Source organism: Podarcis raffonei, chromosome 17 (assembly GCF_027172205.1).
Source record: "Podarcis raffonei isolate rPodRaf1 chromosome 17, rPodRaf1.pri, whole genome shotgun sequence".
NCBI classification, from domain to species: domain Eukaryota; kingdom Metazoa; phylum Chordata; class Lepidosauria; order Squamata; family Lacertidae; genus Podarcis; species Podarcis raffonei.
This window is the reverse complement of record NC_070618.1, coordinates 26,955,766-26,975,015: the sequence shown is the minus strand read 5'-3', so window position 1 is coordinate 26,975,015 and position 19,250 is coordinate 26,955,766. Positions and strand designations below refer to the sequence as shown.

Below are 19,250 nucleotides of genomic sequence, written 5' to 3'. Positions count from 1 at the left end.
AGGCCCCATTAGCTAAAGTGGTGCTTCAGGTTAAGAACAGTTTCAGGTTAAGTACGGACCTCCGGAACGAATTAAGTACTTAACCTCAGGTACCACTGTATATCTATGTCTATATATTTATATCTAAATATTACTGTTTTTTTAACGTATCATTTTCAACAATTACTAAACATACTTTTATATCTTATACAATTTTTTTTTACTTCCATCAATCACATCTGAAAATTTTCCAATCTTTCTCATTTTATTTACATTTCTTGCTTTCACTATTACATAAATATCATAACTAATACGTCTCTTCTTTCTCTTCTTTGCAATATTTCATATATTCCTCCTTACAAAACTTATTGTAGTCCTACTAGCGTAATTTGTTGATTACAGTTGCTCTTCAAATAATTCGTAAATTTCTTCCAATCGTCTGTGAATCTCTGGCCCCGCAGGTTTCGAATAATCCTTCCTGTCATTTTATCTAATTCTGCGTAGTCCATTAATTTCGTCTGCCATTCTTCTTTCATCGGTATTTCTTCTTGCTTCCATTTCTGGGCCAACATTATTCTTGTCATTGTTGTTTCGTATAAAAACAGTTTAATATCCTGTCTATTAATGTCCTTGACCATATAGCATATATTCAACGCAAGAAACAGCAACAATTTGTTGTTGACAAAGCACAGTTGGACATATAAATGGCCGCATTACCTTCAGGAGCTGAGGGCCTCATTAAACCTAAATCCGGCCCTGTCTGCCATGGAGCTTTAGTTGAGATTCCTGCATTGCAGGGGGTTGGGCTGGATGACCTTAGGGGTCCCTTCCCACTCTACAATTCTGTGACTCCGTGATGGGTATTGTACAGTAGTTTGAAAGCAGCTGGAGACCCACTGGTTTAATGGGTGTACATCTCACACAAGTTCCTAGAAGCAACAGCGCTGGTGAGGTTGGGGGGGTTAAAATGCTATGGGGGTTTATTCGAGTATATTATTTATGGTAGTGGTTTTTTGAAAAATATACGGTACCGTCTTAAAAATGAAGTACTCTTGTGCCTTAAGCACATCTCTGGTGGGCAAATGTTGGTAGATGAAGTTTTCCCGTCACTGCACCTCTCTACCTTTAAATTAAAAAACAATGTCCATGTTCATGCAAATTGTATTTACCGACACTTAAATGGATCATGGGAAAGAATTAATAGTGCAGGACTGTTGCCTTGTAGCACTCCTGTAAGTTTTAAAAGTGCTATTATAAGAGGGGGAATAAAGCATGGTTGGATGTTAATCCCATTTCTTACTCCAAAAAACAACAACCTGCTTCTCTATAAATCTTATTATTTTGTGAGCTGCTATCAGTGCATTGAAGGGCCCTCTAAGGGAGGAAAGGAGGCAATCCTGGTGGGTGCTGAGGTTTGTGCATGGGGCAATTGTTTCCTTTACAAGGACATTTCTGGTTTTCATAATTTTTTATTTTTTTTTTAGGAACATGTTTGATAAACCGAACAAAGATGCATTTAGTATCGTTGTGCACTTCCTGTTTTCCAACGTGGACCAGTCTCGTTGTAATGAGATTTTCAGGTGAGTGTCATGTCCCTTTAACTTCATTTAAAGGGCCTGTAAGACAGAGTTGTTCCGCCTGGCCTTTGGCTTGGAGCCTTCCTCTCTTTCTTTTTTCTTTTCCTTCTCCTCCTGCAATGAGGCTACATTTTAATATTTTAATGTTCCATTATTTTAATGTTGTATTTTATTTTTGTTTTTAAGTTGTAATCATTCTTCTTGTTTTTATTATTGCTTGTAAGCCGCTCTGAGCCCGGCCTTGGCTGGGGAGGGCGGGGTGTAAAGAAAAATAAATAAATAAATAAATAAATAATAATAATAATAATAATAATTAAAGGATGCTTTATTACTCAATTGCTTTTTCTTATTGACAAAATTATGAACGGGTCCACAACTTCTGGATGGCCTTACAAGCCAAACTAAAAATTGTGGCCACCAGAATGTAGTTGGTCCCTGCCAGGCAGCGCCTTTTCACCCTTTCCTGCAGAAAAGGGTAACAGGGTGCTTGCCAGTTTGATAGCTGTGTGGCCAAGGGCCCAGCAACTATGCAGACCACAATTGCTAGTAGCAGCCTTCCTCTGGGGAGAAATTGTGGGACTGCCGTATTGCTCCCCATTAAAAGAAAATAGTGTAATATCCAGCCCACAAGTAGTAGAGGTCTAGTCTTGCTGCAGAGGAGATAACCATAATGTTTGTTTCTACTCCTCCTCTGCCCACCAAAAGGATGCATATTGTGCACAAGGTAGGGGGAAGAATTCCTGTGGATATGATTAACAGAATTAGAGGAATGTGTAGGTTCTACTTGTTAATTTAACATCCTTTGCTCCATTTCTTCACATCATTTTTTGAGATTTTAAGCTTGCTGCTGCTGCTCTCTCTGTGTGTAGCCTTTGTTTGAGAGGAAAAACTAGCTAACAAGGGACTTGCTGCACATTTTCTGGAGATTATTTAGTTGCAACTCCTGCAAGATCTTTGTGGTGTTGGGATCACAACGTGCTGGAAACTGATAGCGATGAGCAATAGAACTCTTTCCCAACTGATGTCATGAATAGTATCTTTGTAACAATATAGTATTCAGTGTTTGGAATATACGATTACACAATTTATTAGTTATAAAACATAGCAGTGCATTTAGCAGTTCAATCTTGCAAATGTCTATTCAGAAGTAAGGGCTTCTATGTTAAATAATACTTGCACTCAGGAAAGTATATAAAAGCAAGAGATCAGTTCACTAAAATAAATTATTCTGAAAGGTCAGATACCTGCTGGGATAAGACTAAGTCATGTGCCAGAATTTTCTGTTCTGACAAGTGAATTAGGTGATAAAAATCTTTCAAGCTTTACTAATTGTCATGGTTAGCTCAGTTTCAAAAGATGCAGATGGAGGAAGCCAGTCGCTTGGTAAGATGATATGTGTTCAGTTATTTATGCTAATGCCAATCTATTGTAGCAAGCAGGAATTCTAGCTTAAACAAGGCTGTGGGCATTCAGAATAGAACGTGATCTCTTTTTATCTGCTTTTTTTGCAGTCATTAAGTTCTAACTATCCACAAAAGCAATGGATAGTGATTTATTTCCAAACGGAACATGTAAATAGGATTTTGGAGACAAAATGACTGGCTGGGTGGGAAAACAAAAAATCTGAGAAAGTGAGGGAGGAAAGGCTGTGGAATAAATCTCTAGTTAAAAACAGAATTTTAAAAAACCCAAGCTATATCAATTTAAGATATATGTTTTTTACAGATAATATCTTTATTGATAAATTCAGGTAATATTATTGTGCTATCATAGTGGAACTAGACTGCACAGCTAGCTAGTAGAAACTAATGTCTGGCTATATTTTGTCAACCCCTGCTTAACTATGTGACAAAAGCTGAAGAGAAAGCAGGCCAAATAGACTTCCTAAGGGAGGGAATTTAACAGTCTAGGTGCTGCCACAGCACCCTAGGAGAGGTGCTTGTCTCCTAGCTATTTGTCATTCATCACTGATGGGACCTGGAGATCTTAAGATTAGGCAGATTTATATTGGAGACGATGCTCCTTTTGGTATTTTGGGCCCAAGTCATATAGTGAGAGACTTGTATGTCAGCTTGTGTTTGGAAGTGAACTGGAAGCCTGTGCAGCTGTTGTAAAGTAGTCAGCACATGTTCTCTTGGCTGAACACACACCAAAATCCTTTGTTGACATATTCCACATCAGCTGAAGCTTCCAAATATTCTTCAGAGGTTGCCCATTTGGAACACATTGCTGTAATTGTAACATGCCTCTTCTTGTCTCCATAACTTGCCTATTATTTAGCACAGGGGTAGTCACCAGGGTGCGTTCCAGAGCTTTTTGGACTCCACCTCCCATCAGCTTGGCCAGGGTTTGGAGATGATTTAGTATTATCAATGCCAGCCTGAAAATTGACTACAACTGTTGTCTATGCAAACTCTATCCTAGGTGGGATACTTAGCTTTTTGTTAATGCATATCTGTTTAGAGAACACTGAGCCTTTTGTATTGCTATGTTTTGTGAGAAATATAACTGATTCATTGAACGTTTGTTGAAATTGACTTCTTTCCCTTCCCTGGAAAGATTTTGTTTTCCTCCAACAGATAAAAAGACAGACTCTGAATTCAGGAAACATAGTTATGAATGGCTAAGAAGAATTTCAGTAAGTATCGGTAAGAATGAACAAGGGGTTCACATATTTGCCCCATACATATTGGTGGTCTATGAGAATTCCTTTCAGACTTTGTGTTCTGACTCTTTAGGTGTTGAGAGGGAGAGTTCTCTCATGCCCTGTTCTCCGCCTCCACCATTTCAGCTTTTTCACGCTTTCATCATCTTGCAACAACACAAGTAGTTCAAGTTGTCAGCAAATGATAGAAACTGTTTGAAAGGAGAGCCAGAAAGGAGTGTGGACGAAGATTCCTCCCTCCAGTACTTGCTCCTTTGGGGAGGTTTCCTTGCCAGTCCCAAAAGTAGCTGGTCAGTTTAAATTGCTGCTGTCCAGGATCAGAACATTGGTACCTCTCTTCAGTTTTTAAACAGGGCATTTAAAAATGGCTTTGCAATCCTATGGTTGCAGCACGTGGGATTGAATTTGAAACACCCAGCGCCGACATGAAAGTACATTTGATGAAGTCATGCTGGGCGGGATTCAGCACAGCAGAAGCTATTCCTTCATTTGTTTGGAATATGAATAAACCGGCAGCCCTTTTCAGGGAAGTTTTTAACGTTGGATGCTTTATTGTGTTTTTGGGAGCCACCCAGATGGGCTGAATAATAATAGTAACAAAAGAACATAGTGATATCCAACCATAATGAAAAATGAAAAGATAACAAATAAAAACAGATAAAACTATTATCAGAGAAAAAATTGGATGTTTTCCACGGGAAAACATTTGGGAAAGCGTGTAAAAATAAAAGTTGTTAGCCTGTGACAAAATGTGTCCAATTTCAGAGCCTGTCTTAACTTCCACAAAAATCCAGTTGTGATCTTACTGGCCAGTACATGGGTCGCTGTAACTAAGCTGTTCCTGTCCAGGAATGGCCATTGTTAGTACAGCAATGATGTCTGGGAATCCCTGCTCATCCCAGAACAGCTGCCGACGGGGGGGGGGGAGGCAGGGATGGCACTCTGGTTGTTACTTTAACTGGTTTACAAACGGCAACAACAACATGCAATCGCCAACATAGATCCTGGGGGGCCTCCACTATTCTTACTTGGCTGATCCCCAAAGTAACCATGGGGGCTTGTTGGAGTGATGGAAGGGCTGCTCTTGTTCCACAGGTGCCTCCTTTGAACACTGGGCCACTTTGGGGGTCTGGACTTCACGGCCCTCTTCCTCTCCTGGCTGGGATTTCTGCATTTCAGAGGCTTGGACTAGATTACCCTTTGGGGTCTCTTCCAACTCTACAAAGCACTCCTAATTACTGAGATCACTACTGTCACTTCCAGTGGCAGTGATGAATCAAGGAGTACTTCCAGACTGTGTGCCTGTTCCTTCAGAAAGTACATCCAGACCAGTGATGGGGTGGACTACCTCTGTTCTGTCCAGTGCCACATTCCCTGGGGAGGGGAAGTAATCTGTGGACCTTGCATGCTGAGTGTTGGTGGGGCACCTTCCTCCCCTTCTTCTTTTCCCCCTCTCTCTCCGCAGAGGAAGGAAGGTGTATTGTGAGCTGTGGCTCAGGCACAATATTATTAATTTATAAACCACTTAAATGTCATAATGGCTTCTAAGCAGCACACAGCTATAAAATCGATACATACTTAGATCCACAATAACAAATCCATTGGGGCACTCAACATCCTTAATTAAAATCTACAACAAAACAATAAAAAATCATAACAAAGCAATACAATCAGAAGTTTGGTATTGGTTCAAGCCTCAGGAAATGGTGAAGCAAAGTATGCTGATTTGTCAAAGCTACTTGGTATTGTTTTATTTGCCGATTGTATTAGTGCTACAAACAGGTAGTAGCTAAAGCTTAAATCTAAGAGATAGAGTTGTAGGCTGCAGTTCACTTCCTCCGTTCACTTTTTTATCCTTTTAATCCCCGAGGACGAATGTGGAAACAGCTTTCCTCCAGTCGTTGCGTCTTTATTCCTTTCTCCCGGTGGCTCTAAGTTCATTCATCTAATGTACTGCTTCGCAAGATATGTCATAATGCAACATGTTAAAGTAGATTCTGCAGGTAAGCAATCATTTCTTGGAAGGCTTTCTATTCCAAACTAGCTTTTTTTATATGCACGCCACGTGGGAAATAAATTGTAGGACATGCAGTTGATACTGGGTTCAAGGGATCGAAAAACAGAATGAAGGGGGGCCCATGCACAAAAGGCTTGAGAAACTTGCTTCTTCCATGTAGGTGCTGACATATCCTATCCAGAAGCAGTGAACTCAAGACCTCCTGACTTGAACATTGCAGTTGCAAAATATCATGTAGCACAAAACAGATTTTTACACGGTCTGCAAAAGGAAGACACTTTGATTCAAGAATTGCAGAAAAAAGCATTGTAAGTAGAGTTTCTATAACATGTAAGTTGTGGCAGTTTGAGTGATCCAAACAACCGTATAGCTGATATTGTTGAGTTTTTGTTTCTGTGCTGCCTTCCAGCCAAAAAAGGCCCTCACAAAGGGTAGCACACAAATACACAATTCAAATAAAGGAATAAGTATGAAACTTACAAAAATGTAAGACAAAATCTTAGCACTTCAAAAAAGACTAGAAGCCAAATAAATTCATGATCCTCTCAAAAGACATAGGGCAGTCTCTACAAAGATGTCAGGGAGAATAGGAGTAAATCCCTAGGGAGCAGGCCTGTGTAGCTAAAAAAGGCTTCTTGATTCAAACAAACAAACAAAAACTTTTAGGGAGCTGCCATCTTAGAATTGCATATTACTAAAAAAGTAAACACATGAACTATGTGAAGCACATATTGGGGGTTTGGGGCTTAAGGAAAAAATGCTGTTTGCTCTTCACCAGCTGCTTTTGGGAGTATTGTACATTTAAGAATCTTTACCTGTAGCTATTGGCTTTTACTTCTTTGTTTGCAGGCATTTTAGTAAGCGAATTAGAGATTTAAAATTTGAAAATGCAGATCTGGACAAGCAGCTCCAAAAGTAAGTGCACCCTCTTAGCTTGCTTACATTTGAAAGTTTCAGTTTAGAGTTTTTTGCCCTGGTTGTGGTGTTAATACATTTTCATTAAAACACAATATCTTGCAGATTTGAGAAGTGGGAGAAGGAAGCATTTTGTGTTGACTTGTATGTGATACACTCTTGTCATGCCTAATGCTCTCAATGGCTGCTGATTAGCTGTTAGCAAAATACACCAGAATATGTGAGCCAGCTTTTGCTGTAGCACAAATTATACTGTTGGCTCACACTTTTTGTGTTTTTCACTTTCTGGCTAGAATGGAGAAAGGCGTTAATCCAAGTCAGAACAACACGGCAGAGAGAGTTGAGAAGGTGAGGATATTTGATCATGTAATTCCAACTATCACCATCTGGTGCCCTGCCTCCCAGGACTGTCATTTTACGCACATGCATATTTCTGCTTTCTCAAAGTATCTCATTTTCTTTCTCGTTTCCACCCCCGCTTTCTTTTACTTCCAAAGGTTCGCTGTTTATGGACACAGATAACGGAAACACTTACATGTCTACAAAAAGAAATAGAAGTTGTAGATTCAGTTGTCAAAGGTCATATTGACCAGTACGTATTAGATGGCACAAGTGTCGCTATTAATGTTCCGAGGCCTCTACTTGAAAAAGTTGAAAAGGATATGCACCAAGTAAGTTTCTTTGCATCTTTGTTTTTACGCCACTGTTTCTGTAGAATTGTTTTTTTCTTGTCTGGTGTTGTTTCGTTTAGTTGTCTGAAATTCATTGTCCCCTAGGTATTGTGATTAGCAACTTTGTTAAGACAAAATGCAGGGAAAGATCTGCAGTATAGTGAAGATGTAATCAAACTTAAATCAAAGAGCTCTGTTCTAAGAGTTGTACTTCTTGCAAGATCATTCCACCCCTACACTGAGTTGGGCTTACGTGAGCCAGGCTCTCCTTGCAGCTGACCGATCATTGGGTTGGACGAGATTCCATGCATATACAGTGGTGCCTCACGAGACGAAAAGAATCCATTCCGCGAGTCTCTTCATCTTGTGGTTTTTTCGTCTTGCGAAGCAAGCCCATTAGCGGATTAGCGGATTAGCGCTATTAGCGGCTTAGCGGATCAGCTGATAAGCGGCTTAGCGGATCAGCTGATAAGCGGCTTAGCTGATCAGCTGATAAGCGGCTTAGCAGATCAGCTGATAAGCGGCTTAGCGATCAGCTGATAAGCGGCTTAGCGGATCAGCTGATAAGCGTCTTAGCGGATCAGCTGATAAGCGGCTTAGCGGCTTGGGGAAAAGGGGGGGGGGGAGGAAAAAAACCCTGCAGGAACTCGCAAGACATTTTCGTCTTGCAAAGCAAGCCCATAGGAAATTCGTTTTGCGAAGCACCTCCAAAACGGAAAACCCTTTCGTCTAGCGGGTTTTCCATCTTGCGAGGCATTCGTCTTGCGGGGCACCACTGTATCGGCACCCTTCATCTGTAATAAAGCAGGAGTGACTAACCCACGGGTCGCATACTACCCCCAACAGATCCCCCTCCCAATTTAAATTGTTTGCCATGTAAATTTTTAATTTAAGAGAAGTTTACTGATTGCTCCCAAGCATACACTAGCATGATGCCAAAAGTCTTTTGGTGCCCCTTTGTCGGTAGTCCCTTGAAAAATCACAATGAAAAATCGGTGATGCCTTTTTCTTTTACCCTTCAGCCACTCCCCCTTTTACTTCCAGGCCCATGGCATAAAGAAACAATCTACAGCCCTGAATCTCAAGCCACAGGCACTCAGTTATCTCTTAAATCACGGTCTTCACTCCATTTGTCTTGCATGGCTCACTATCCCATTATATTTTGCTCAGTTTTTGAAAGAGGAATGGGGTGTCACGATGATGTATTTCTGTATTAATCAGTTCCTGCCCTTGTTTGCAACGTTTTGCAGTTTCATGTAGGGAATGTTTATGAAGAAGGAAAACTAAACGTTTTAACAGTCGTCCACTTACTCAACAAAGCCTTGGAAATACTGATGCATGAGCGCTGGCGCATTGACAAGAATGCACTAAAATTGGATCTTCAGTACATGGAAGGAAAGACCAAATACCAGAATGTTAATTTACAGGGTCTTAAGTCACTGAGGTGAGTTCAGAAGTCTGTGGCTTGCATATCCTACATGCACAGTCGCTTTTCACATACTTGTGGCCTGAATAAACTGACTTACTGGCCTGGCTTAGATGTAAGGGTCTGGTATACCATGATTTCCTGGATCTGGAGCAAACTATGCCCCCTCTTCTGTTATTGACCTTAAGTCAATACTTCTATGGTTTATTAAGTCAATTTTCTCATGATATCTGAACCAGGAAACTGCTTTAAGTAATCCCTAAAACCAGGAACATTCCTCTTTTTTTACGATTTGCTTAAATCAGAGTTTTCTGGTTTGGATGCCATGAGGAAAGTGTGGTTTAACAAGTGCTGGAAGTATTAAGAAACAGAATAGAAAAGAGTGGGAAGCATACAAGCACATTATTTGTTTCTGGACTAGTTGATGGATCTGAACTTGGAGTACAAAATTCCTTTCTCCCTGTATGTCTTGGTGTCCAGATTCTATTTTAAACAGAGGACCTGTACTCTTTACCTTCTCATTTTATTAACTTGCAGTTAGCTCATTTCAATTGCCTTTTGGTGAGTATTCTTGCTTTTCAGGTCTGTACTAGTAGTCTTGTAACTGTTAACTTTTTAAGACACAGACTTACTTTTGTGAGTATCAAATAGCTTCAGATTTTTGTAAGTGAAACTTGTATATTGTGGTCTTGCAGTTTCTTTCTGCTTACTCTAATTATGGTTCATAACTAGACTTTAGCTAAGGCACAGCTGCTGTGTATTTAAAGCAGATACATTCACTTGATATAACTCATTTGTTCATGAAATCTCAGTTTGCTTGAATAAAACACTGTAGTAACTATGTTGGTTATTCTTCAAATTCTTACAGGCAAAAATTAAAACATGAAGATTGTGTATCAATAAAGCAGTCTATTTCTAAAAAACAGCAGGAATGGGATTTGAAGTGGGAAAATTGCCTTGGCCAGTCACCTTTTCATTTAATTAAAAATCCAGATCCTGTAAGTATCTGTTCAGGGAGAGTAAAAGGCTTGCATTGATTTTTTTTTTAATGTATGTTTTCAGTATAAAAATAATTGAAACAAATTGCCTATAAAAATCCGAAAGGCAGTCCCCTTATTGTTACACTAATTGTTTAACTTGACCAACACTTTTTGGTAGTGACGCTGGTAAAACCCTCAAGTATTTTGCAATGGGTTAATTATCTTGATTTGAACCATCTTAAAGAGCCAAACTTATGACCCCTTAATCTTGTAAGGCTGTAAGATTTCAAATGTTTATTGAAATGGTAAAACTTAAGGGCAGCCTTTTAGATTTTGAAAAGAGGCTGTGTGGTTTTAAAATTTTGTAGGAATTTTAAGTTTTCTGGAATATTGATGATACATTACTCAGAGCTAAAAATGTTGTTTAACATAACTTTTTGAATGTCTTTCTTTTTAAGGCACTTGACTTATTACCAGCCATGTCTCCCCTTTCTTTTTCTCCTGCTACCGAGGAAGCTTATAAAAGCAGTGTCTTCTGCCAGTACCCTGCATCAATTCCAGGTAAATCTCAAGAGCAGCTTTATCAATCCTGCCCTGAGATCCATAGCTTCAGAGCACGGGCAAGGGCTTTCGATGGGAGCAGTCGCAGACTTGTCTGTCTTCCTCTTTGCATAATTATACATTTAAAATTATCATCATTAGCCATAATTTTTTATGGCTATGCTAACATAGGCACAATATTTGAGGCATGTAGTATTAGTCATTAGGGCAGGCATCCCCAAACTCGGTCCTCCAGATGTTTTGGGACTACAACTCCCATCATCCCTAGCTAACAGGACCAGTGGCCAGGGATGATGGGAATTGTAGTCCCAAAAACATCTGGAGGGCCGAGTTTGGGGATGCCTGCATTAGGGCATTCTAATCTAGTAAATATAACAAATTTGCAGTTCTCAAAAAGCCATGATTCTCTTTGTAAAAATGTATTTTTAGATTCTACCAAGAAGAAGAGTTTTCAGAAAACAGAACTTGAGCTTCCTGGCAAAGCATCAAGATGTCAAGGTAGTTCAGATGGGGTAATTGCAGAGAGGTATGGCTTTAATATGTCCTTATGCATCAAAGGGGTGTGTGTGTTCGAGTTCGTGTGTGTGTGTGTGTGTTGAATATGACACAACTCTGAAAATTGGAGGAGCAGGTATTATACAGGGATGAAGTACTGCAACACATCTCACCTCTTGTTTATAGTTCTGTGACCATCTCATGGAAATGCAATGTGAAACAGTCTTTTCCTTGGTCCCAGGAGGCGCCCAGGTCCAATATGGGGGCGGAGGAGGAATAGCAGAGCTGAATTAATTTATGCTTGGTTTCTCTTGCAACGGGAAGCTGCCCTCAAGTGAGGAGGACCCCACTTGCGCTGCTGCTGCTCCCGTCAGGCTTGGGAAGCATCTCTGAAGAATATTGTCCCGTCCCCCCCGTAAGACATGCGTGCTGCTCCCTGAAGTTCTTAGGGTTGAAATACCATTTGAACTACGCATGTGACTGTGCACAGGTCAATATCGACCCAGCTGTATATGAGGCATACCTTCCAGCTATTGTAGCCCTTCCTATAAAGGACTATAAATAGTTTATTCAAATAGGGGGAAATACCGTATTTTTCCGTGCATAAGACTAAGTTATTTTCTTAAAATAATTGTGCTAAAAACTTGGGGTCGTCTTATACATGGATAGTGGAGAGGTGGGACGGGCGATTGGTGGCTGCTGCAAGCAGGATATTGCCCGCGGCATTTTTGCGGGTGATTGGTGGGTGCTGCAAGGTCTGCTGGCTATTGGCTGCTGCGGCAATTGGTGCTTGCTTTCGGCGAGCATGCAGACAGTTGGCTGTTGAGTTCCTGCGGGTGAGTGATTTTCGGCAAAACTGCCACCCAAAATGCTCAACAAGTCTGGGCAATCCCGCCCAAAATATCAACAACTCTGGGCAATCTCCCCCCCCAAAAGCTCAGCAACTCTGGACAATCTCCCCCCATTTTCTCTATTTGAAGAGGGGGCGTCTTATACATGGGAAAATACAGTACTTACCACATGTGAAACACTGATTTTGCTTGAAGTTCTCTGTGTGGATTGCTACCAGTTTGTAAAGTGGACTTCATCAATTTGTGATTGTGTGGCATGGTGTGCAGTTGCGATTTGTGTGCAATCTGTCTTTAAAAGCATTCTATGAAGCATATATTGCCAGGCACTGAATTCTTTGCGTGTGCATATATTGTTGTTCATGAGATTCACCTTTATACTTCTGGGAGGCTGATACTCAAATAGAGATAAAGCTCTGCTCTAGTTGGCACTAGCTCTCCCTATAATAAAACTGCCTTTTGATGACCGGGACGAATTGAGGGAAATCGTAACGGACAGATACGGGGCATACAGCTGTTATTGACTGAATGAAGTGTAGAGCATCAACAGTATGCATTTAGTAATATTTTCACCTCTCCTCACCCCCCCAGGATGGTCGTGCCCTCTTCCAGTCTCGCCACAGCGTCTGAAAATGAAACATGGGTATCTTCGGAAAAGGTAACCTGACTGTTCTTGAAAAGCTGAAGTGTCTACAAGGAGTTACAGAGCTTGGAGTAAAGTCATAATTTGGCCTGGTTCTGTCTTTCCCAGCTTGTGGATGGGAGTGATTTCTGCTTTTGGTTGGAGGAGAAGGGAGACAATATAGGCACCAAGAAGTAGTGCTTCTCTGGGTGTGAGGCAGCACATAGACTATTTTGTGAGTGTTCCCTGCCTTCCGCGTGGTGTTGATCGGCTCCAAAAAACGTTATTACGTCACAGAGAGGCCATTGCTTTGAAGAAGCTGAACCTTATCCTAAGATTATTTTACTGGTTTTGACCTTTTAATGGCCTTGAGACCATATATTCCTGTCAGTAGACATGCATGAGAGAGAGGGCCTTTTCAGTGGTGCTCCTGTGCCTAAGGAATGATTTATCCTATGGCCTAATAGATTTATAAATATTTCTAAGCAATTCATTGGGTTTTTAAATAGTTGTCTTGATTTTCATTTTTTATTTTATTTTATGTCATGTACTGTTTTTAGTTCTTTATTAGATTTCTTACCACCCGTCCCAGGGCAGGTTACAACAATAAAATACGTGAAATTTATTAAACAAATGAAACAATTATAATGGGGAAACACAAAAGTGTAAAAACAATTAAAAACATTTCCATATATAAAACAATTCCATATAATAACAATTAACAATAATTGCCAACTTGGGAGCTATCTTGTGAGGTTATGTACCCTGAAAGAGGGCCTAAAATCTTTAAAATTAAATCTTTAAAATGTGTATATGGTGCAAATGTGGCTTGGTTGCTGCGACATCATAAAATCTTTTACCTTAAAGAAGACCAGCTACACCAAGCTTTTCTGTAGTGACAGCCCAAAACCTGCTTCTCCCTTCTGAATAGGGGAATCCATATAATTTGGGAAACTGCAGCATTGTCTGTTGCAGTTAAATCTGCCATGGTGGTTATGTTGTCAAGAACGACAGTCTGCATCTAAAACCGGTCCTTGAGCATTTGTGCAAATAATTGCATCATTTCAGGGATCGGTTACTGAAACACCCAAGGCAGCAGATCACTCTAGTTATCAACTCTTAAGATATAAAGGAAGAAGTTCAAGACCTGCAAAAACAGCAAAGAAAAAACAAGCTGATACATTCAAAACGCCATCTTCCGTTAAACGAGAAGATCCTCTGAAGAAGGCACAAGAGCAACTGGCGGAACAGGTGAGAGACGTCCTTGAATGTGATTCAGCCAGAAAATTGCCACAAGGCAAGCAGCTCTGCTTAGCTCGGGCATAGGCAAACTCCGGCCCTAGAGATGTTTGGGACTACCATTCCCATCATCCCTAGCTAACAGGACCAGTAGTCAGGGATGATGGGAATTGTAGTCCCAAACACCTGGAGGGCCAGAGTTTGCCTATGCCTGGCTTAGCTGGATTCAGTATTGGAAGGTCTGAGGTGGGGGAGGGACTTCCTTCTTCCCTTTGGCCGTGGATAAGCAGAACAAAGCAAAAGCAGTCTCTTAACCATTTAAAGAGATTTTAATGATCACAGCTCAAGAACATCTCGGAGGAAAGGTGTTCCCAATTAAAGTTTCCACCCACTTCCCTGCCCCCCCCCGTCCCATCACTTCCATCTTGCAACCACCGTGCTTTTTGTGTAGCCACCTTATCTGCTCTACGTGACCTTGGACTGATAGGCTGGACACTTTCCAGTGAGAGAGAGTCTGTTAGCGCGCGCTCTCTCTCTCTCTCTCTCTCTCCCAGTTCTTCACTTTGCTGTTCACCCTCCCAGTTCTTCCCAACTATGCCCCTCTGCAAACCACTGTTTCAAATCTATACTGCTCTACAGCTCCTGGGCAGCTTCAGGATCCTGGTCAGAGGAGGGGGAAGCTCCCACCATTCCTCATCAGAGGTGCAGACCTCAGCCTGGTCTCTTGACACCCAGGAAAGAGTTGGGAAATCTGCTTGCATCTTGAGCAGCTGCTTTAAAAGCTGTTTCATTGGCAGGTGTCTAATGAACTAGTTTTTCTGTCGAAGTTTTACTAATGCTGCTCTAAAGCTCAATGTTAATAGTCCCATAGTTTGTCAAAGCTGGATTCAGAGTCCCATGAGTAGAACCCGGTCCTGTGGAAACCTGTGTTACGTGTATGGTTTTTTTGTGTGTATTTTTTTGCAGATGGCAGATGTAGTAGTATCTAATTCTCCCCAGAGCACTCGAGGAGGAGGACAGGATTTGGAGGACCTGTTTGGCACCTTAATCTCAGATCCCTTCTTAACAAAGAAACAGATTCCACGGACCCCAGAAAATCTGAGTGAGTATCTCTAATATTCCACCCTTTAATTACCTATGGCAGAGGATTCTGCAATGCCATTTGGTACAAAGTTAAGGTTTTGAGGGAATGTAATTCCTTTGTCTGATGCAGGAATTTTACAAGAAGTCGCGTTCTCTCTTGAACAGGTAGAACAGACACCACAATTAAAGGCATCAGAGAAATCGTTCAATATTTTGGGCAGTCAGTGATGCTTCTGTGCTAGATGGCAACGTTTTCCTCTAGGACTCAAGTGTTGAAGGCAATGGCAGCTGATACCTTTTGACACACAGGTTCTTGCAGATACATCCCCATCCTTTCTGCCTCTGTCCATTTTTCTTTAAAGGGTCAGGAAGAAGGAAGCAGAAATTGTCCTGGTGGCTCCCACTGGACCAGGAGGCTCCCTTTTTGGTGCTGACTGACTCATTGGGAGGCCAGTAAATTGTTCCCTCTCATCTCTCCAGCTGTTCTTGGGGGAAAGTGTGATGTCCTCTATGTTGGCCTGTATGAATAACCTGCCAAATTGTAATTACATGTGGGAAAGGAGAAGAACAATGGTTGGTCAGAGTTCAGTTACGAGCCAGATTAGCAGAAATGCTAATAGTTCCCAAAGGGGGTGATTCTTTCCAACTTTTAACTTTACTCTTCTGCAGCCTAATTCATTTGTTGTACAAGACAGGCACAGACTATGGTATTACCTTCACTCCCTGAGAATCCATTTTTTGTTTATGAAGAGTAAGTTTCTTTTCCTTATGGCAACAAAACAGGCATTTCCATTCTGTGGGCGATGCCTGGTGAAATACGCCTGGAGGAGGGAAGCCTTTTTACTGATCAGGGGTTGATGCTTCAGCCTATTGTCTTGCTGTTCACATGACTAGCAGAGCAGTTCAAGCTAAGAAAATCTGTTCAGCTCATACAGAACCTGATTTTTAAACGCAGATCAGTCACAGTCTGGCAGTACAAATAGTTTTGCTTCCCTGAACTTTGACATTATATCCACCATTCTTCTAAGGACCTTATACTTAAGTAACTGATGACATTGCATGTGGAAGGAAGCGAGGGAATCCAAACGGTCTGGGCCCAGTATCCCGGAAGGAGCATGTCCACCCCCATCGTTCAGCTTGGCCACTGAGGTCCAGCGCCAAGGGCCTTCTGGCGGTTCTCTCCCTGTGAAAAGTGAGGTTACAGGGAACCAGGCAGAGGGCCTTCTCGGTAGTGGCGCCCGCCCTGTGGAACGCCCTCCCATCAAATGTCAAGGAAATACAGTGGTACCTCGGGTTACAGACGCTTCAGGTTACATACGCTTCAGGTTACAGACTCCGCTAACCCAGAAGTAGTACCTCGGGTTAAGAACTTTGCTTCAGGATGAGAACAGAAATCGTGCTCCAGCGGCGCGGCATCAGCAGGAGGCCCCATTAGCTAAAGTGGTGCTTCAGGTTAAGAACAGTTTCAGGTTAAGAATGGACCTCTGGAACGAATTAAGTACTTAACCCGAGGTGCCACTGTAAACAACTATCTGACTTTTAGAAGACATCTGAAGGCAGTCCTGTTTAGGGAAGCTTTTAGTGTTTGATGTTTTATCGTGTTTTTAATATCCTGTTGGAAGCCTCCCAGAGTGGCTGGGGAGGCCTGGCCAGATGAGTGGGGTATAAGTAATAATATATTTATATTTATATTTATATTTATATTTATATTTATATTTATATTTATATTTATATTTATATTAGCTGTCCTAGCTAGTTTTGAAGGTAACTTGCTAACTGTGCAATAGAAACACATTGGATAGGAGTATGGTTTCCAGTGCAGTGCTACATTTCACTTATTCTTGATTGAATTTTAGTTGCTGAAATTAGAAGCTCCTGGAAAAAAGCTATCCAGGATGAAGAAGCCTCAAGTGTGGAAAGGAATCATACCGAAGCAATAAAAGACATGCCGGAGGACCGAGTCCCTGCGTCTCGAAACCAAGTAGATTCAAGTATGGCATGCTTTATGTCTTCATGCATGTCTGATACAGCAGAATCTCCTTTTCTGGATGCGCGGTCTCCATTTTGTTTCCAGCAGGTGGTTACCGGTTGTAGCGAATTGCTGACCTGTCAAGCAGCTGCTGGGCCAATGGGTGAGATGTTTTGGAAGCAAGGGTTAACATGCGCTGTTCCAGGCAAATGTGAAACAAAAAGTCCAGAACCTGGCCTCAAGACTGAACGTGCAAGTGAGCTGGAGGATGGTCCATGGAATGGCATTGCGGCAGAGACTTTGCCTCCTTATGTGAGCCAGAATTCTTCTATGAGTACAACTGTGTCATGGGATGGTCTTCCGATAGGAAGCTGCTCTGATAGCCAGGAAGTTATCCAACTGGGCATACTTCAAGAAACCCTTCCAGAGGAAGGGGCACTCTTAAGCCTTAATAATAGTTGTAAAGATTTTGAACTGGATGAAGTAAGAGAAGACAGCAACGCTTTGCCGGACTGCGTGGCAGGAAGTGCGTGCAAACTGGATTTGCAATCTATTCGAAGGCGCTTGGAAATGTTGAAAAAGTCTGCGCTTGAAAACTCGCTGCCTTCTAAAAAGCAAATCCCAAGGTGCAGGTCTGAGTTTAGTCTCTCTCCGGCGAGCCTAGAAGCTTGCAATGTTCTTACCCCTTCGGGGAAACCATATGCATCAGATGCAGAACTTTCCAGGAAACCATCGCACACGACTCTTCTTGAAAGAAAGATCCTTCTCTCCCCCCTGGGTTCGCTTCCTTCAACGCCACAAAGAGAGCAGTCAGGCTCACAGGATAGGGGAGACCTGTTAAACGGTTAGTACCTATTGGATCTTGCAGATGAAAATGTGTTTTATTGCCGTGTTGGGGTGGGTTGGCGTTCCTCTGTTTTCATTGTATGATTTAGGCCACAGTCCTCTTGTTTGCCTACAGGGGAAGCAGAGTTGCTCAGTGGTTAGAGCATCTGCTTTGTATGTAGAAGGGGCAGGTTTTCTCCCTAATCATCCACAGTTAGGGGTGTCCACACCCGCTGTCTGAAACTCTGAAGAGCTGATGTCAGTCAATGTAGACTTGATAAAAAGCAGCTTCCTATGTTACCAAAGCCCCAGTGAACATGATGGGACTTCTGAAGCAGGCATGGGATTGCTGTGATGGAACACTTTCTAATACTGAGTGGAGCAGAAGCTAAGGAATGCCAGCAAACTGCTAGCACAGTTCTGTAAGGGATAAAATAGCTTGCATTTCTGCTGTGCTCAGATTTGCATTTGCTAGTGCAAGCAGTCATGCCATAGTAGGTACACAAGGGAGCAAGTAGCTATGTGAAACGGCTTATGTACATGAGACTGAAGCCAAAGAAACATGCCACTAATTCTGCACATCCAAGGTAGTGTCTAGTTTATGGGGTTTTTTTGCCCCACCATTTCCTATGCAGCAAACAGCTTTTTAAACCTTGGGGACTTCCCAGACCAGTTTGTGTTAGAGCAAGAAAGTCTGCTGTCTGTTTTTTATTTCTTTGTTTAATTCTCATTTGCTCCCACTTGCACAACAAGTTCTCTGGATATAGTTTTATTTAACAAAATCCACGTGCTGATTTTAAAAACAATCTTGTATTCAGAGATCTTGCATGCGTCGTTTGTGCAAGGAAAATGATTTCTCATTTTCTGCCCTTACATGTGAAACATATTCTCTCAATTTTGACCATCTTATTCTTAATATTATCTAAATTCTAATAGCCAAAGTGACCATAAAAATAGCCTTTTGCTACTTGAAGTTTTAAAAGTTTTAACCGAGGTTGCTTTGTAATAGAGTTCTACCCCATACATAACAGGGTACATCCTTGGAAGACTTTATGCCTAAAGGACTATTATTTCTAGGCAAGTTTTAAAAAAATAATTGAAAAGTTTTTGAATGGCATATGTGTTTCTTTTTCAGAAAAGTAGCATGGAACTGGATGTAAAAGAATCTTCATCTGCAAAGATCTGTAAAGATGAAAACATTCCTTGGTTATATAACAATGCACTAACTTCAGAAACTTAAACATTTCACTTTTACCTAAAGTATTTTTTTTTTGTAAACCTCATGCTTTCATTGAGATTTTGGTGTTAAACAATGCAAACTCTGACTTAGTTTGTTGCATAGTCCCCATTATGGTGCTCTTCTGTTTTTACTGATTAA

General features: G+C 41.3%; 1 protein-coding gene and 1 non-coding gene across 6 annotated transcripts in view; both read left to right on the top strand.

Moving 5' to 3' along the window:
- Positions 1-19,250, top strand: part of HAUS6 (HAUS augmin like complex subunit 6) — a 24,482-nt gene extending 5,232 nt beyond the window's left edge. For 2 of the 5 annotated variants that reach the window (XM_053371811.1, XM_053371809.1), the window contains exons 2-17: positions 1,464-1,559; positions 4,116-4,194; positions 6,092-6,224; positions 6,399-6,546; positions 7,088-7,153; positions 7,447-7,501; positions 7,651-7,824; positions 9,075-9,268; positions 10,119-10,248; positions 10,689-10,791; positions 11,221-11,317; positions 12,726-12,792; positions 13,825-14,007; positions 14,962-15,097; positions 16,935-17,891; positions 19,008-19,250. In XM_053371811.1, coding sequence (XP_053227786.1) covers positions 1,468-1,559; positions 4,116-4,194; positions 6,092-6,224; positions 6,399-6,546; positions 7,088-7,153; positions 7,447-7,501; positions 7,651-7,824; positions 9,075-9,268; positions 10,119-10,248; positions 10,689-10,791; positions 11,221-11,317; positions 12,726-12,792; positions 13,825-14,007; positions 14,962-15,097; positions 16,935-17,891; positions 19,008-19,015 — 2,622 coding nt within the window. In that variant the 5' untranslated portion in view covers positions 1,464-1,467 and the 3' untranslated portion in view covers positions 19,016-19,250. Of the gene's footprint in view, positions 1-1,463; positions 1,560-4,115; positions 4,205-6,091; positions 6,225-6,398; positions 6,547-7,087; positions 7,154-7,446; positions 7,502-7,650; positions 7,825-9,074; positions 9,269-10,118; positions 10,249-10,688; positions 10,792-11,220; positions 11,318-12,725; positions 12,793-13,824; positions 14,008-14,961; positions 15,098-16,934; positions 17,892-19,007 lie in introns of those variants that run through there. The other 3 variants (XM_053371810.1, XM_053371813.1, XM_053371812.1) reach the window with 3 other exon arrangements.
- On the top strand, positions 12,519-12,650 carry LOC128405482 (small Cajal body-specific RNA 8). Its single transcript, XR_008328314.1, has one exon. It is a non-coding gene; the product is annotated as a small Cajal body-specific RNA 8 (non-coding RNA).